The sequence below is a fragment of the Schistocerca piceifrons genome, chromosome 3 (assembly GCF_021461385.2).
Source record: "Schistocerca piceifrons isolate TAMUIC-IGC-003096 chromosome 3, iqSchPice1.1, whole genome shotgun sequence".
NCBI classification, from domain to species: Eukaryota; Metazoa; Arthropoda; class Insecta; order Orthoptera; family Acrididae; genus Schistocerca; species Schistocerca piceifrons.
Window position 1 is genome coordinate 471,689,982 of NC_060140.1, and position 18,359 is coordinate 471,708,340.

General features: G+C 43.1%; 1 protein-coding gene across 6 annotated transcripts in view; it reads left to right on the forward strand.

Moving 5' to 3' along the window:
* LOC124787697 overlaps positions 1–18,359 on the forward strand; it is a 142,325-nt gene that overhangs the window by 91,452 nt on the left and 32,514 nt on the right. For all 6 annotated transcript variants that reach the window (XM_047254527.1, XM_047254532.1, XM_047254529.1 and 3 more), the window contains one exon: positions 7,723–7,850. In XM_047254527.1, the coding sequence (XP_047110483.1) occupies positions 7,723–7,850 (128 nt within the window). The remainder of the gene's footprint in view (positions 1–7,722; positions 7,851–18,359) is intronic.

An 18,359-nucleotide genomic window follows, 5' to 3' on the forward strand; every position in this document is an offset into this window, starting at 1 on the left:
AGGCCCTTAGCAGACATCAGACCAGTGTCTTTTTTTCATACCCTTGAGTGTTCAGAATTTATGCAGAGCATTGAGACAGTTGTGCTGAGCATCTCAGACACAACTGAGGAATGGCTTTGTACACCAAGTCTTTTATTTCAATATTCTATACTCTGCTGCGTACAGTGCCATCTAATGGCGAAATTTTAGTTAACCGCCCCCCCCCCCCTCCCCCAATACGTTTCTCCATTCTTCAATAATATTCTATTCAAATGTGACGTCATTCTGAGCAGTAGCTATTTTTTACAGTGTTTTGAAACTGGGACTGTAATTGTAATCAGTGTGTTGATTTTTGTGGTGCTGCCTTGATTCACACCTGCAAGCACCAAGTCGTGCAAGATTCCAAGGAATTTGCCACAAATATGTCCTAGCAAATTTCAACTGGTGGTGTGCATTAACTGTACAGCCGCCAACAATTCATAACTGTTTTGTGTTCTATCCAGAAATGGTTCTAAATTAATGTGCCAGAGTTCAGGAGCACAGTACATTTGGTAACTGTTGACATGAGACTTGATATTGTCTCACATTGGTCTCAACAGTAATACAATACACAGTAGTATAGCATTGTTGGGCAGGCTGATTCCCTTAAAGCCTTCCTCACATGGGCGAATGGGCCATGTTTCTCATTGAGAAGCACAGCAGACGTGGTGTCTGTCATACTTGCTGCACATTCTGAAATAACCTGCTACATCTCAGGGAATGTACTCCTCATCATGATTTGTGCCCTCAGTGCTCTCCAGTGGCAGTCTGTGGCAGCACCTGGCACATAAATCACACAGTTGCCTTACAAAAATAGACATGCATAAAATGATGCATTAACTCTGTATGCAATTGCCGAAGAAAAGTGGAGGAAATTGCGATGAAGATGGCTGTGTCAATGACTTGAACCGCGAATAATGCTGACAACCAGCTGACACATATACTAGTAGAAATTATTCATTAACTCAGTTGAATCTACACCCCATTTTTTGTTTTAAATTGAATATAGTTAAAGTACAGTGTCTAATGTCAGTTTACTCATGCACAATATCCATATTCTCAATGTTGCTATGGTAACCAGATTCGGACACGACCAGAAGACACTGGCCAACCAGCCGAAGACGTCAACAGTGATTTGCTGAAAAATATGGAAAGACAAAACAGTGCTGGACAGACAGCAAAGAAAACAAGGCAGAATGTCAAGTCCAGAGAGTGAGTCAAATTGAGACCCTGTACATAGCAATATCAGGAACCAAACAATGATGAGTGCAACAAACAATATGAGGTCACAGTTGGAACACAACTGAGATCCGGGCCTCTGCACAGCTAGCTATATGGTGTGGCCATGAGCACCGATAGTTTGGCTTAATTGTGTGGCCCCTGCATAGCATTTGCAAATTTTAGGGGCAACGGCCAGCGGCTGTTGTCTAGTTCCATGTAGTTGGTGTTCCAGCAGAGGAGTCACCAGCTGAGAGAGAGAACATGAGTCATGGGGCAGTGCACTAGGAAACGATGGTCTGGGAGACGACTGTTGAGTGGATGGATGCTGTGGTGAGGTTTCTGTCTCCTTACCTGCATCCACAGGAATCACAGATGGTGCTCTAGGGTGCAGAGTGTACTAGTGTGATTGATGGATTTGCAAGCATGGTGACTCCAACACTGAGCAACCCACTGATTGATGTGCACTCAGTAGGCGGGGACAGAGCTGGTTGGTGTGTTGACTCTTGGAGTATTGAATGTCATAAGATGCTGCCCATGGGTGGCCACCACCATAGCTGGCATCCATGAAGATTTTGCTTCTTATGAACGTGCTCAGACCACTGAAACTGGGAGGTATCATCCAGCATGTCAGATTCAGGGTTCTGAGGGCTGTGGCACCAAGAGATGGAAGAGAGTATGTCGCTATTGTCCACAGAGGAACTGCAGGACAGCGGTGGCCCTGTAGGTGCTTTAGAACATGGTGAGTGCCAATGCGCCCACTGCTTTCTTTATTTGTTGTTTAAACCATCGTACCATCCATTCCACTTTGCCATTGGATGGTGGGTAAAAAGTTGGGCTAAACAGGTGTTTGATCCATTGCCATTGCAGAACTGTTCAAAGACTGCCGCCATGAATTGAAACCTGTTGTCTGACACAACTGTGTCTCCCTTCGATGGAGAGAATCTGGATAAGTACATTGAGGGTGGCAGCGGTATGGGTGGACACCATGCCAACCACCTTTGGGTAGTTGGAAGAAATGTCCACAATGAGCCACGTAGAGCCCACAAAGAGACCAGCAAAGTCCAGATGAATGCAGTTCCAGAACAACAGGGAGTAGGCCTGGACGCGGAAGTCTTTGATGGAGCAGCATGATATTGAACATACGCAGGACAGCTGTGCACCATGACCTCCATGTTTTGTTCAGTCCTGGCAAGTACGCATGTTGCCTGGCAAGGGCTGTCATCTGTGACGTACCCCAATGTCCATGATGTAGGAGTTCCAAGACGTGGGGCATAAGGTAGTCGGGATGATAACAGGGTGGGTATTGCTTCTGCATCCAGCAGGATGCGGAGGCAGATCAGAGACAACAGACAAAAGACGAGTGAGATGAGCTCAGGCCTGGTTCCAGCAGATTTTGAAAAATAAATAGGCCGCCCTTGTAGTACATAGTGTGTGACACGTTGTAAGATAGGGTCAGGGCCCATGTCTGCAGCGATGTGAGTAGCAGTAATGTGCAACCCATCCAAGGTGCTTTGTCATTCTGTATCATTGTGGAAACAAGAGATCTACTGGTCAAATAATGGGTGTGGGTTTGAGAGTAGACAATAGCGCATCTGTGTTTGCGCAGTAGGCTTGTACTTAATGGTGTAATTGTAGGCACTGAGGAAAAGAGCTCAATGGTGGAGCCTTTGAGCCTTCCACATTGGAAGCCAAAAGTGTGGCCTGAAGAGTGCTACCAGTGGCTTGCGGTCAGAAATGAGAGTAAAGTTGATTGCAAAGAGGTACACATGACATTTTTTAATGACAAAGATGATCACCGGAGAATCTTTCTTGACCTTTGAGTAGCTTCTTTGAGCAGGTAACAGTGTCTTGGATTTATAGGGGAATGGTTGCTAAGTGCCTTCGTCATTAAAGTACACCAGCACTGTACCAGTGCCATAGGGGGAAGAGTCAGCAGCTGGACATTATGGAGAAAAGGGCATAAGGCTGGCACCAAGTGTAACATGTTCTTCAGCTCTTGGAAAGCATGCTCACGGGCAGCCAACCACTGAAATTGAATGCCCTTTTTTCGCATTTGGTTAAGTTGGTGCATAATGTGTGTTTCTTGTGGGAGAAACTTAGAATAATAATTCACTATACCCAAAAAGGCCTGAAGCTCTTCTAGGTTTTGGGGATGTGGGAGAGAGTCGACAGCCAAAATGTTGCGGTAAGTGAGCTGAATTCCGTCTTTGTTGACCAAGTGTCCAAGTTATTCCATTTGCTCCTGAAAAAACTGCCATTTCTATAGGTGGCACTTGAGCCCTGCATCACACGACGTAGCATAGTTAAGTCGTCCAGGTAATTGGTACAAGCTGGGATGGAGATGGTTAACTGTTACAGGTATCTCTTGAAGATTGCTGGAACACAAGAAATCCCAAAGGGCAAATGTTTGCATTTCTACAAGCCAAAGGGTGTATCGAGGACCATAAAAAGTTGCGATTTTTCATGTGGTGAGATCCGTAAATAAACATTGGCAATGTCGAGAAAAATATCCACCGCTGACAAGCTTTGTGAGATCATCTCCAGACATGGTATTGGGTGGATTTCCGCATGTGCCTGGCCATTGATGGTTGACCCTAAATCTCCAAAGAGTCGGAAGGAATCCTTTTGATTCCTTAACCACTACCAGGCCTGTGGCCCAGGCAATTGTTTTGGCAGGTTCAATTGCGCTGGCTTCATTCAGGTGATCTAGTTTGAGTTTAACAGCTGTTCGTAGGGAGCCTGAGGTCAGCAACACTGAAAACTATGTTGTTGTTGTTGCTGTAATACAATAACTGTTAATGAATATTGTTTTATCTTAATTTTCTTTTAGAGTGAGCACAAAGTAACCAGTCATGGAAAGTGCCTTAATGCAGCCAGGATTAAAGCTCTGTCTTAGTTGATAGCATCTTGAGCTGTGAAAGAGAAAGGTAGCAGGTTCAGGTCTTCCTCCTTCCATCCTCCCCTCCCACTAAAAAATTCTGGATCTTTAGTGTTAATTTAATAAAAGTACTACATGCAGTAGTCAATTTTATTTATTAAAAAAATGTCGTGTGACTAGGGCCTCCTGTCAGGTAGACCATTTGCCGGGTGCAAGCCTTTCAATTTGACACCTCTTCGGTGACTTGCATGTCGACAGGAATGAAATGATGATGATGATAAGGACAACACAACAACCAGTCCCTGAGCAGAGAAAATCTCCGACCCTGCCGGGAATTGAACCCGGGTCTGTAGGATTGACATTCTGTCGTACTGACCACTCAGCTTTCGGAGGTGGACAGTTTTATTTATTGTAATTAATGTATTTGCTGACTTTTGTTGCAAAGGGCCAACAATTGAAATGTTTCCCAGTGACCAAAAATTTTAACATAACTGCCAGTCTGTGTCAGAAAGTAAACTCAAGTTAGTTTTACACAGTGAAAGTTTCTGCTATTCTTTGTAAAATATATATATAATCTCATGGTTTTGTGTGCTGCTTCATTTTTTTCTCTCTTTCAGTGATGGTTTGCGGCTTTGAAAAAATCGCCTCTTCCGTTCAAATGATCGTAGAAACAAATCTCGATCTTCAAATCCATATGTTGAAGTATAGTGTGATTGGATAGATAAAAAAATCTACTCTCCAAGTATTGGCAGAGCACACACATAAAAGAAGGCTTTAATTAGGCGAGATTTCGGAGCCATTGGCTCCTTCTTCAGCCAGAAGGGTTGAATTGGAAAGCAAAGGGGTGAATGAAAAGGCCTGGAGAGGCCTAGGGAAAGCCAGCTAGAACCACAGGTCAGCTGAGGCTTACCAGACTGGATGAGAAGGAAAGACTGATTGTTGGGGAGTGCACTATACAAGATTTGAAAACATGAGAGCTTATAAGTGGAAGACAGGGTAATATGCAAGACAGAGATTACTGCTAGAACATCATGTAAGATTTAAATGAGAGTGAAAAGCTAAGTGCTTTGAATGTAACAGAGATGGGAGAGGAGGGTGAAAACTGGACAAGTAAGAAAATGAAAGATGTACAAAACTAAAATGGATTGAAGGAAGGAGTAATTACTGTGAAGAAATACTGATACAGAAGAAATTAACGTAAATTAAGCCCAGGTGGGTGGTGAGAACCGAGGTCTTGGTGTAGTGCTAGTTTCCACCTGTGGAATTGTGAGAACTGGTGCCTGTGGGAATAATCCAGATGGCATGTGTGGTGAAACAGGCACCAAGGTCACAATTGTCATGTTCTAGAGCATGCTGTACAACAGCACATTGTGTGTTGCCAGTATACAGTCTCCGCCTATGTTCATTCATCCTAACATAATTTGGTGGTAGTCATGCTGATGTAAAAGGTCGAATAGTGTTTACATAACATCTGGTATATGACGTGTCATTTCAAAGGTGGCTCTCCCTTTCATAGTATATGTTTTGCCAGTTACTGGGATGGTACAGGTCGTGGTAGGAGGGTGCATAGGGCAAGACTTGCATCGAGGACGGTCTCAGCAGTAGGAGCCATAGTGTAGAGAAATGGGTGCAGAAGGAACATAGGGCCTGACAAGAGTATTGCAGAGAGTGGGAGGGCAAAGAAAAGCTATGCTAGTCGTGGTGGGCAAAATCTCAGACAGAATGGATCTCATTTGAGGGCATGATTTTAGGAAGTCATGGCCTTGTCAAAGTGGCTGACTAATACACTCCAGACCAGGATGACACTGAGTGACAAGTGGCGTGGTCCAAAGTTGTTTATTGGAGGGACCAGCAGTACCAGGACTGGATTGATGGCCCAGGGAATCTGCTTTTGAACCAGGCTGGTGGGGTAATTACATCCAGTGAGGCTGAGGTGAGAATGGCCAACTCCCACCACACACCCTACTTGTCAACATTGATGCCACCTCCCTCTACACCAACATTCCCTGTGTACATGGTCTGTCTGCTGCTAACATTACCTCAACCAGTGCCAATGTGATTACAAACCTATGACTTCCTTTCTGCTCAATGTGATCACCTTTATACTTACGAACAACTACTTTACTTATGAGAGGCAGGCATACAAACAAATCAAGCGTATGGCTGTGGGAACCAGGATGGCTCCTATCTATGCCAACATTTTCATGGATCACTTGGACGGGCTTCCCTGGGATCCATAAGTCGTCAGCCCATGGTTCGTTGTAGGTAAGTTGACAACATCATTGTCATACAAACTCGTGAGGCTGACCTATTGAAATTTTTGGGATCTCTACAGACATGCTCCCAATTATGTTTCACGTGGTCTGATTCCAAATCTCATGCCGCTTTCCTTGATGTTGACCTCACCTTTTCTGAGGGTCAGCGACACACTTCTGTTTATGTTAAAACTATTAACAAGCAACAGTACTTACATTTTGACAGCTGCCATCCATTTCGTGTCAAACATTCCCTACTGCACAGTCTTGGCATTCGAAGCAAACATATTTGTTTAGAAGCAGACTCTTTACAACAGTACACCATGATTTTCACCTTGTCCTTCACTGTACAGGTGTGTCATCACACCCAATCCTGATACTGCTGCCCCCCCCCCCCCCAAAGAAAACTTAGGAGTACACCTCTTGTTACTCGATAGTATTCTGGTAATCAATGTATTAATCAACAAGGCTATGATTTCCTACAGTCATGCCCTTAAATAAGACCCAGTCTGCCTCACTTGTTGCCCACGTAGACAGAGGATGTATACTGGCAACACCCAATATTCAGTTTCTGAGCGTGCTCTACAACATAATAGTCATGAGCTTGGTGCTTGTTCCACCACAGGTGCCATCTGGATTCCCCCTCTGACAAGGGTTTCTCAGAATTCTGCAGGTGGGAATGGGCGTTACATATGCTTGATTCTTGACAGCAATCTGGCCTAAATTTACATTAATTTTTTGTGGTGACAGCATTTCTTTTCAGTAACTATTACTTTTATTTCTGCCCTTTTGTTTTTCTATTTCTTTTTATTTAGAACCTAGCTATTTACCCCCCCCCCCCCCTCCTGTCTGCCTTAGTTGTCTGTTTTTATTGATGCTTATACGATGTTTTTTCAATAACCCCTTTCTTGCTTATTACTGTAGCCTCTGCCGTTAATTTGGTACCAGCACCAACAGTGAATCTTTACTTTTGATCCCATCCAGTAAGTCTTCCCTGATCTGGGGTTCTGGGCAGCTTCTCTGTAACAGACCCCATTTCCTAAACCTCACCAGTGCTTTTCCTTCATCACTCTTCATTCCCCCCCCCCCCCCCCCCCCCACCCTCCCCCCTCCCTTTCTGCTAGGAGAAGTAGCCACTGCCTCTGAAAGCTTGCGATTTCCAAGTCTTTTATGTGTGTTTTCTCCTGCTCCCACATGGTGAGTGAATTTTCTTAACTATCTAATTGTATTTTTGTACACTGATTATTTTCATTGATATAGGCTGTTCTGACAGGATTACCACACTTAGTAATTTGGTACCAAGATTTTTGAAATTAATGTTTCTGTGATTATTTTGTAATTGTGTTACAGGTATGAAAAGTGAAAGCATAGGCCAGTTTCTTTGTGTTTTGAAGCCTAATTGGTTGTCGATGCTTGTTGGTCAGAAGTTATTGGAGAAACTTCAAGGACCACTGCGTGGATCAGTGATAGATACAGTGGTGAGTTCTGCAACAGAGACTGTTTGATAGATTTTTTTTTAGTAGAAGTTTAGTATGAGTACCAAGACAGAGGACACAAAGTTTGTATGTGTTCAGAGTGGGATAATGTACATGGCAAACTGGATGTATGCTGAATAACAGAAAACTTTCAGGTGACACAAAATGACAATCTAATTTCTGCACACAGTGTGTGGAATGTGTAGGCAGATAGATATATAACATTGTGTACATAAAACAAGACAGATGTTGATGACACCAACTGTTTGAATACCCAAGAACATTTCAAAAAGATTTTATATATGTAAAAACATTTGAAATTCCTATCACCAAAAACATGCTGAAACAGTCTGTCAGACATAATGGGTAACACTTTTTCAGAATGTGTGCGAGCTCAGGTCAAAACACACATGAACACTACTAAAGACAACAGATGTTTTCTGCCATTAATGAACAGTACATGGACCACACTGCAGTAGAATTGTTTTTTGTATCACAACAATCTCTTGTGCAATATATGAGTGTCAGGCATATTAATGAAAACCTTTGAGGCTAATGCAGATAAAAAAAAATGTTGGCCAACCGAGCAACAACAGTGACAAGTGGACACATACGGTCTTAAAAAATTGATCTCAAGATTCTTCTTTCCAACAAGAAGGTGGAAAAGGAAAGAAATACGTGAAGTAAAAAAAAAAAAAAAAAAACATATCCCCTCTTCCTCGTTGTTTCTTTCGTGGTGGTGGTGGTGGTGGTGGTGGTGTCTTCAGTCCAAAGACTGATTCGATGCAGCTCTCCATGCTACTCTATCCTATGCAGGCCTCTTCATCGCTGAATAACTACTGCAACCTACATCCTCTTGAATCTGCTTTTTTATTCATCTCTTGGTCTTCCTCTACAACTTAACCCCCCCCCCCCCCCCCACACACACACACACACACACACACACACACACACACACACACACACACACACACACACACACACACACACACATATTCACATTTCTCGTCAATACTGATGATCCTGTGACATGTGAATGTGTCCTATCAAACAAGCCCTTCTTTTAGTCAAGTTATTTCACAAATTTTTCTCTCCAATTCTGTAGAGTACTTGCTCATTGGGTACATGATATACCTATCTAATCTTCATCATTCTCCTGCATCACCATATTTCACACACTCCTGTTCTCCATGTATCACTTTCATACATGGCTACACTCCATATAAATACATCCAGTAAAGACTTGCTCACACTTAAATCTATATTCGATGTTAACAAATTTCACTTCTTCGGAAAAATAAAGTCTGCATTTTATGTCCACTCTGCTTCAGCCATCATCAGTTATTTTACTGCCCAGAAAAAAACGTCTACTACATTTAGTATCTCGTTTCCTAATCTAATTCCCTCAACATCACCTGATTTAATTTCACTATATTCTGCTACTTTTATTTTTGTCTTGTTGATACTCCTTTGTGTCCTTACGAGGCACTGTCTATTTCGTTCAACTGCTCTTCAAAGTCCTTTGCTGTCTATGACAGACCTACAGTCTCACTGACAAGCTTTTATCTCTTCTGCCTTCAATTTAATTCCTTCTCCAAATTTTTATTTGGTTTCCTTTACTGCTTGTTCAGTGTACAGACAGAATAACATTGAGAATAGGCTACAACTCTGTCTCACTCCTTTCTCACCCAGTGCTCCCCTTTCAAGCCGCTAGACTATAACTGCCAGGTGGTTTGTGTACAAATTGTATATATCTTTTGCTCCCTATATTTTACCCCTGTTACATTCAGAATTTCAAAAGAGAGTATTCAGGTTGACATTTTGAAAAGCTTTCTCCAATTCTACAAATACTATAGTTTTGAGTTTCCTTAGCCTGTCATCCAAGATAAGTCGTACGGTCACCATTGTCTCACTTGCTGCTCCATTTCTCCAGAATCCAAGCTGATCTTTCCCGAGGTTACCTTCAACTAGTTTCTCAATTCTTTGGTAAACAATTTGTGTTAGTATTTTGCAGCCTTGACTTATTAAACTGATAGTTCTGTGACGTTCACACATATAAGCACCTGCTTTCCTTGGAATTGCAGTTATTACAGTCTGCAACTACTGAAAATGAACCACACATTTATTTGGCTTCTCAACAGATACCCATGTGTTGGAGCTATTTTTAAGTTAAATTAATTTGATAGTTGGAACTTCTAAGATTATCATGCCTGAATTTCAAGTGGGGGCAGGAAGGAGGGATATTAATAGTAGAGGTTTCTGATATGGCGCAGATTTGGTGAGCACCTCATGAAGGTCAGTCCTCATTGGCTGTGTTTGGGTTCAGCAAACATGGCTTCACTAAGCTGGTGGCAGCAAGTGTGAACCGTAACTGTGTTTTGCTCATGAATGGGCAACCACTGTGCAGCAGTGGAACCTTGCGTGTCGAAGGGAGTGAAGATCTTTGCTTAATTGTCCTGATCGTAAGGCACTTCAAATGTGTAAGGGTTACCCAGACAAGTAGGAGTCTGTTTGGGTGGACTCTTACTTTCATAGCTGCTCACGAGACTTCTACAGAAGTTAAGATTGATAGAAAAAACCGCTCCTAGTAAATAGGGTGGATGACTTGGTGAGCACAACAGTCCCAGAAAAAGAGAGACAGGAATACAGTAATGCAACACAGTTCAAATTCCAGAAATTGATTTTAATTCTGATGTGATAAGATGAAAGTTTTGAAATCTGTCATCCTTTTCTATCCAGAAAACAATGTCTGGAATGGCTGGAAACCTGAAATCAGTGAAAAAGTTCAAAAATCAAACTTTGCTAGCAGAGTCCTCTACCTTGTAACTGACAACATTAAATGCCAGATGTCTTGGGGAGTGGAAAATTGTGACAAGCTGCACAATACTCTTTTAATTACAGCAAAGGAGTTTGTTACGCAAGGGTATCATTGCGATGTAAATATATGAACTGAAAGAAGAATGGGTAAGTGAAAGTGTCATAGATGTAGGGAAATATTATCAAGAGAATTAATTGTGTGCTCTTGAAAACAGCAGCTTTTACCTGAACTTTGACGCCTGAGCTCCCAGCTTACATGAAAGCAGGGTTCTTATGCCTAAAGGGCGACCCTGCATACCCAGGCTGTTAAAAGTGCTTTAAGCATCAGGAATGTGGACGTTACATGTAAGGGACAGGCAAACTGCAGAAATTGTGAAGCAGCTGATATTCAAAGAACCCTATGCCCACTCTGCTGCCCTGTCTTAGCTGTCATGTCATCTAGAATTGGAATGGGGATGAAAGAAAACTCAAAAATATAAAGAACACCAAATAAGTACCTCACAGTGATGCTAAGATGATGATCAAGGCACAACAGCCACTTGTCTTTGCAACATTGTTTATCATAATGGTAAAGAATCATCCAGCAATAATAAATGTAGTAACGTGGGTACAGATAATTGATGCAAACTAGAGTGCATGTACATGCAAGTGTAATTCTAAAAGCACACCAATATCAAAGCAGGTAATGTCCTCCAGACAGTCAAGCCTACCTGGAGTTACCATTAGTGGACAGTCTACCATAGAAATAAAAACATTCAGTTCAAAAGCAACAACAAAAGAGGAAAGAGCTAAAACAATCAGACCACCTTAGTTAGTTGTATGCGATGAACCAGATTACATTAATTCAGAAGGTATGGACATTGAAACCAAAAAGTCTCTCACCCACACCACTTAATATCAGAAATTCCCCAGCCCTGTAAAGAGAAATGGGAAAGGCAGAGAAGGACCTTCCCACTATATTTCAGTGTATCATCAATGAGTTCAGAACGCACTTGAAGAAATTGAGGCTTCTCATACAGGAAACACTTCTCTTCCTATGTCTACAAGAGACATATTTTAAAGATACTGATACTTTTTTTACTTGGAGACTATAGCCCCATGAAAAAGGCCTTTCTGGTGACAGGGTGATGCTGGGATACCAGTCTTTGTCAAGACCACATAACACTCCTTTCTGTGACGGACCAAAACACTGGAAGCCATGGCAGACATAGTTCATGGCCCTGTCAGTGTCACTGTGTGCTCTATTTACCTTCCACAACATAAGCCCTTGGAAGGTGAAGATCCCTTAGGCCACTTACTGCTGAACTTGTTGCACTGTGAGACTGTATCTCCACCTGCCCAGGGTTCAAGTATTGAAGGGATCTCACAGACTATAGTTATCATATTGAAGAACATGAGTCAGGCTACTCATGAAAGCAGTGCTACAGCACAGTCTGCAGCCACAAACATGTCATTCTGATCACCTGCCCTTGCAGACAATGCTCATTGTGAGTGGATCACAACTTCCACAGAAGCAACCACTTCCCAGTCAGGATCCATCTGACAGATAGAGCAGATCCCAAAAGGAGGCTGGCAATAAGAGGCCAATTCTAGATCTACATCTGTATCTGCGTGGATACTCTGCAAATCACGCTCAAGTGCCTGGCAGAGGGTTCATCGAACCATCTTCACAGTACTTTATTGTTTCACTCTCAAACAGTGGCGGAAAAAACAAACCCCTATATCTTTCCATGCAAGCTCTGATTTGCCTTATTTTATTACAATGATCTTTTCTCCCTATGTAGGTTGGCATCAGCAAAATTTTTTTCGCATTCAGAGGAGAAAGTTGGTGATTTCAATTTCATGAGAAGATTCTGCTGCAACGAGAAACGCCTTTGTTTTAATTATGTCCACCCCAAATCCTGTATCGTGCCCATGCTTCTGTCTCCTCTGTTTTTCAGTGATACAAAACATGCTGCCCTTCTTTGAAGTTTCTTGATGTACTCTGTTAACTCTCTCTGGTGAGGATCCAACACTGTGCAGCACTACTCCAAAAGAGGAGGGAAAAGCATGGTGTAGACAATCTCTTTAGTAGATCTGTTGCATCTTCTAAGGGTTGTGCAATAAAACGCAGTTTTGGTTCACCTACCCACAACATTTTCTGGATGTTCTTTCCGATTTAAGTTGTTCGTAATTGTAATTCCCAGGTATTAGTTGGATTTATGGCCTTTAGATTTGACTGATTTATCATGTAAATGAAGTTTAACAGATTCCTTTTAACACTCATATGAATTACTTCACACTTTTCATTATTTAGAGTCAATTTACACTTTTCACACCAGACAGATACCTTGTCTAAATATGCTCACCATTTTGTTTTGTTCTTGTGGTCCAGTTACTCCATACACAACCGTGTGCTATAAGAGTGTGTCTCACTATTTCCATTTTCTGAATGACAAACATGTCTTCAGTGATAATCTGCTGTATTCTTTCAACTATTTACATCAGTTGTGAAGCCAGATCCAATTATCAATAACTCAGAACTTCAGATACATCATTCAACATGTCTGGCCACACCAAACTCGCCTTAAGATCTACAATTTACACTCTTCATTTTTCTTGGGTGTTTACCTTGTAGTATGTCTTGACCTTCAAGGGGGTATCACCAAGACGTAGATGTTTGATTCTTAATTTCTTTCCGAGTGTTTGTGCTCTTGCATATTTAATTACATAAAATCCTTGCGTATTCTCGTATCTGAGAGGAGTAATATTGCTTATTGATAACTGTAGAGTATAAATTCGCGGAGTCGTTAGTTATTAGCAGTAGGATGGATAGGGTGTGTGTGTGCTGTGTGCGGGCGCAGGAGGAACTGGCCGCAGTTCGCAAGCAGCTGAGCGTGCTGTTGGCCATGGTCAGCTGCCTTCAGGCTGCTGCCTTGAGGTGCAGCGACGGCGGAGGGTCTGGTGCGTCGCTTGAGACACCCCAGGTGTCGCTTGCTGCGTCCGCTGACTCGGCCGCCAAGGCACCTTCTATTGTACCCGGCACATTGGGGCCGCCCTCACCTCAGGGTGAGTGGCGGACTGCAACGCGTTCGCGTCGCTCAAGGCGGAGGGCCAATGTGGAGGCTGGCCTCGCCTGTTCATCCTGTTAGTGGCAGGTGGCCGCTCCTTCACCAGGGCCCGAGCAGGCACACGGGGGCAAAGGCTTGCTGGTTATTGGGAGCTCTAACGTTAGGCAGGTGATGGAGCCCCTTAGGCAAATAGTGTACAGGGCTGGAAAGAAATCCAACGTGCACTCAGTTTGTCTGCTGGGGGCCCTCACCCAAGATGTGGAGGTGGCCTTGCCTGCGGCTATCGAGCGTACGGGGTGCAGTCATCTGCAAGTCGTTGCTCACGTCGGCACCAGTGATGCCTGTCGCTTGGATTCTGAGGCGATCCTCAGTTCGTACAGGCAGCTGGCGGATTTGGTGAAGACCGCTGGCCTCGCACGTGGGGTGCAAGCACAGCTCTCTATTTGCAGCATCGTTCCCAGAGTGGATAGTGGATCGGGGCCCTTTGGTTTGGAGCCGAGTGGAGGGTCTCAACCAGAGGCTTCGTCGACTCTGTGATGGTCTTGGCTGCACATTTCTAGACTTGCGCTATTGGGTGGGGAATTGTAGGACGCCCCTAGATCGGTCAGGGGTGCACTACACAAAGGAAGCGGCTACTCGGGTAGCAGAGTACTTGCGGCATGCACATGGGTTTTTTGTAGGCTAGGCAGGAGTGCGAGGTGTCTTGATGAACACTCACCAGTCAACGTGCAGGCAGGGAAATCAGGACGCGCTCAGTGTAAAGACACTTCAGCTATCAAGATATTAACAGTAAATTTTCAGAGTGTTCGGAATAAAGTTCCTGAAATTACTGCCCTCCGGGAAGCATGTGGCGCGCAAATTATTCTCGGGACTGAGACCTGGCTGAACCCTGATATAGAAAGTTCTGAAATATTTAGTGAGGGTTGGAACATGTATCGGAAAGACAGATTAGACACCGTAGGAGGTGGTGTCTTCATTGCAGTTGACAAAAATATTGTGTCTACTGAGGTCGAAGTAGAGTGTGATTGTGAAGTTATCTGGACACGTTTAACAGGGCTAGGGGAAATAAAGTTAATTGTGGGGTGTTATTACTGGCCACCAGGTTCCACCGTGACAGTTCTAGCATCATTCAGAGGGAGTCTACACTCTGTATCGCAGAAGTACCCGGATCATGCTATATTAGTCGGAGGCGACTCCAACCTACCTAGTATAGACTGGGATGTCTATGGATTCATTATAGGTGGTACAGACAAGCCCTCTTGTGAATTGCTTTTGAATACATTATCCGAAAACTGTCTTGAGCAGCTAAATCGACAGCCAATGCGTAATGGAAATATTTTAGATCTGGTAGCCACGAACAGACCAAACCTCATCGACGGTGTTGGTGTTGAGACAGGGATTAGTGATCACGATTTTGTCATTACGACTATGGTTACGAAAGATAAAAAGTCGGTCAAGAAGGCTAGGAGAGTATTCTCACTAGAAAGAGCAGATGAGCAGTTGTTAGCATCCCACTTAGTAAATGAATCGACTTCATTTACTTCCGGTACGATGGACATGGAAGAATTACGGGCAAATTTTAAACACATTGTAAATCATGCATTGGACAAGTATGTGCCAAAAAAGTGGGTTACGGACAGAAAAGACCCACCGTGGTTTAACAGCGCAATTCGGAGAATGCCCAGGAAGCAGTACAAGAAAGATCTGGAGAATGAGGACAGGCAAAAGTTTGTAGAGTTTCGTGCTGCTGCAAAAAGAGCGATGCGCGAAGCATTCAACCACTACCACTATCATACCTTAGCAAAAGATCTTGCTGAAAACCTAAGGAAATTCTGGTCTTACGTAAAATCGGTAAGCGGGTCGAAGGCTTCTGTCCAGTCACTCACTGATCAGTCTGGTCTGGCAACGGAAGACAGCAAAATGAAAGCTGAAATTTTAAATTTAGCATTTGAGAAATCTTTCATGCAGGAGGATCGTACAAACATACCGCCATTTGAGTCTCGTACAGATTCCCGTATGGAGGACATAGTGATAGACATCCCTGGGGTTGTGAAGCAGCTGAATGGGTTGAAAATAAATAAATCGCCGGTTTTACAGAGAGTACTCTACTGCATTTGCTCCGTACTTAGCTTGCATTTATCACGTATCTATTGCCCAACGTAAAGTCCCGAGCGACTGGAAAAAAGCGCAATTGATGCCTGTATATAAGAAGGGTAGAAGGACGGATCCTCAAAATTACAGATCAATATCCTTAATGTCCGTTTGTTGCAGGATTCTCGAACATATTCTCAGTTCGATTATAATGAATTTCCTTGAGACAGAGAAGTTGCTGCCCATGCATCAGCATGGCTTTATAAAGCATCGCTCCTGCGAAACGCAACTCGCCCTTTTTTCACATGATATCTTGCGAACCATGGATGAAGGGTATCAGACGGATGCCATATTCCTTGACTTCAGGAAAGCGTTTGACTTGGTGCCCCACTGCAGACTCCTAACTAAGGTATGAGCATATGGGATTGGTTTCCAAGTATGTGAGTGGCTTGAAGACTTCTTAAGTAACAGATCCCAGTACGTTGTCCTCGATGGTGAGTGTTCATCGGAGGTGAGGGTATCATCTGGAGTGCCCCAGGGAAGTATGGTAGGTCTGCTGTTGTTTTCTATCTACATAAATGATCTTTTGGATAGGGTGGATAGCAATGTGCGGCTGTTTGCTGATGATGCTGTGGTGTATGGGAAGGTGGTGTTGTTGAGTGACTGTAGGAGGATACAAGATGACTTGGACAGGATTTGTGATTGGTGTAAAGAATGGCAGCTAACTCTAAATATAGATAAATGTAAATTAATGCAGATGAATAGGAAAAAGAATCCTGTAATGTTTGAATACTCCATTAGTAGTGTAGCGCTTGACACAGTCACGTCGATTAAATATTTGGGTGTAACATTGCAGAGCGATATGAAGTGGGACAAGCATGTAATGGCACTTGTGGGCAAGGCAGATAGCCGTCTTCGATTCATTGGTAGAATTTTGGGAAGATGTGGTTCATCTGTTAAGGAGACCGCTTATAAAACACTAATACGACCTATTCTTGAGTACTGCTCGAGCGTTTGGGATCCATATCAGGTCGGATTGAGGGAGGACATAGAAACAATTCAGAGTTGGGCTGCTAGATTTGTTACTGGTAGGTTTGATCATCACGCGAGTGTTATGGAAATGCTTCAGGAACTCAGGTGGGAGTCTCTAGAGGAAAGGAGGCACTCTTTTCGTGAATCGCTACTGAGGAAATTTAGAGAACCAGCATTTGAGGCTGACTGCAGTACAATCTTACTGCTGCCAACTTACATTTCACGGGAAGGCCACAAAGATAAGATAAAGAGAGATTAGGGCTGGTACGGAGGCATATAGGCAGTCATTTTTCCCTCGTTCTGTTTGGGAGTGGAACAGGGAGAGAAGATGCTAGTTGTGGTATGAGGTACCCTCCGCCACGCACCGTATGGTGGATTGGGGAGTATGGATGTAGATGTAGATGTAGATGTAGATGTCTATGTCCAGCAGGTGCTGTTGTGCTCACCACTCTGTGCCTCGCTCCTGCTGTGTTACATCACTGAATATGTACCATCTGTACAGGTCACAAATCAAGGCAGATACTATATAAAATGTTTATAAAAGACATGGTCATCTTTTGCCAGCATGAATATCTTCAGTGGAACATAGGTCAGTCTCACAAATAACCCAGTGTTACAGTGCTAATTGCAGAAAGGTGACACCTGTGTTTTGGGTTCCATGGATTAGGAGAACTTCGATGGCTCACCTTCTGATCACTATTGTTGCTCTGTTCTTGCACACACATTTCTTGCCTTTCGCCACTTCTCAGACTAATGCTAAGCAGTGGCATGAGCTGCTGCAGAGAAACCTGTATTGTTGGGAATTGTGTCAAATTGCAGTATATCATTTATTGTAAGAGTATGTGTGAAAAATAGTTATCACCTGATTAAGGAAGCTATTGCGATAATAGTAACCTTACAACTAAGCCAGGATGACTGGGTCAGTGCCCCTGATGCCCCAGATATGCAAATCGTTTACCAGTTTTACCCAGGTCAGAGATCAATCTGTTTTAGGATATGAACACCATTTAATTGAATATATAGAATGAGAGGCACCAGATGTGAACAAGTGTTTCAGTCAAGACCATGATGGAGAACCTGGAGTGAGTGGTGTATGCAATGGTTTGCAAAAAGTGACCATATCACCTATTAAATGTAATACTTAAAGCTGCTGTAGAGTCCAAAAGGCTAAGCCATGAATAGCTCTGTATTTCGAAACAGCTGACAATGTCTACAGATATTATGGTCACTACATGCTACAGTGGCAGGATTTAAAAACTTTTTCCACAGGTACTTCCAAGGTAACACTGAGGGCATCAGATTCAGCATGTTGGGCTGATAGATAAGAAACTACTTATATGCTTAGAAATTCATAAATGTTTTAAGGCTCCGATAAACATAACTCATAAGAGTAAGAAATGAAATGAGCAAAGTGTAGGAGTAGGTCTTAAAAACACAATCTTACCCTTTCTAGATTCAGTACAGACAAGAGAAAATTAATACAGCACCTAAGGCCTTGCAGTCTGAGAGTGTGGACATTGCA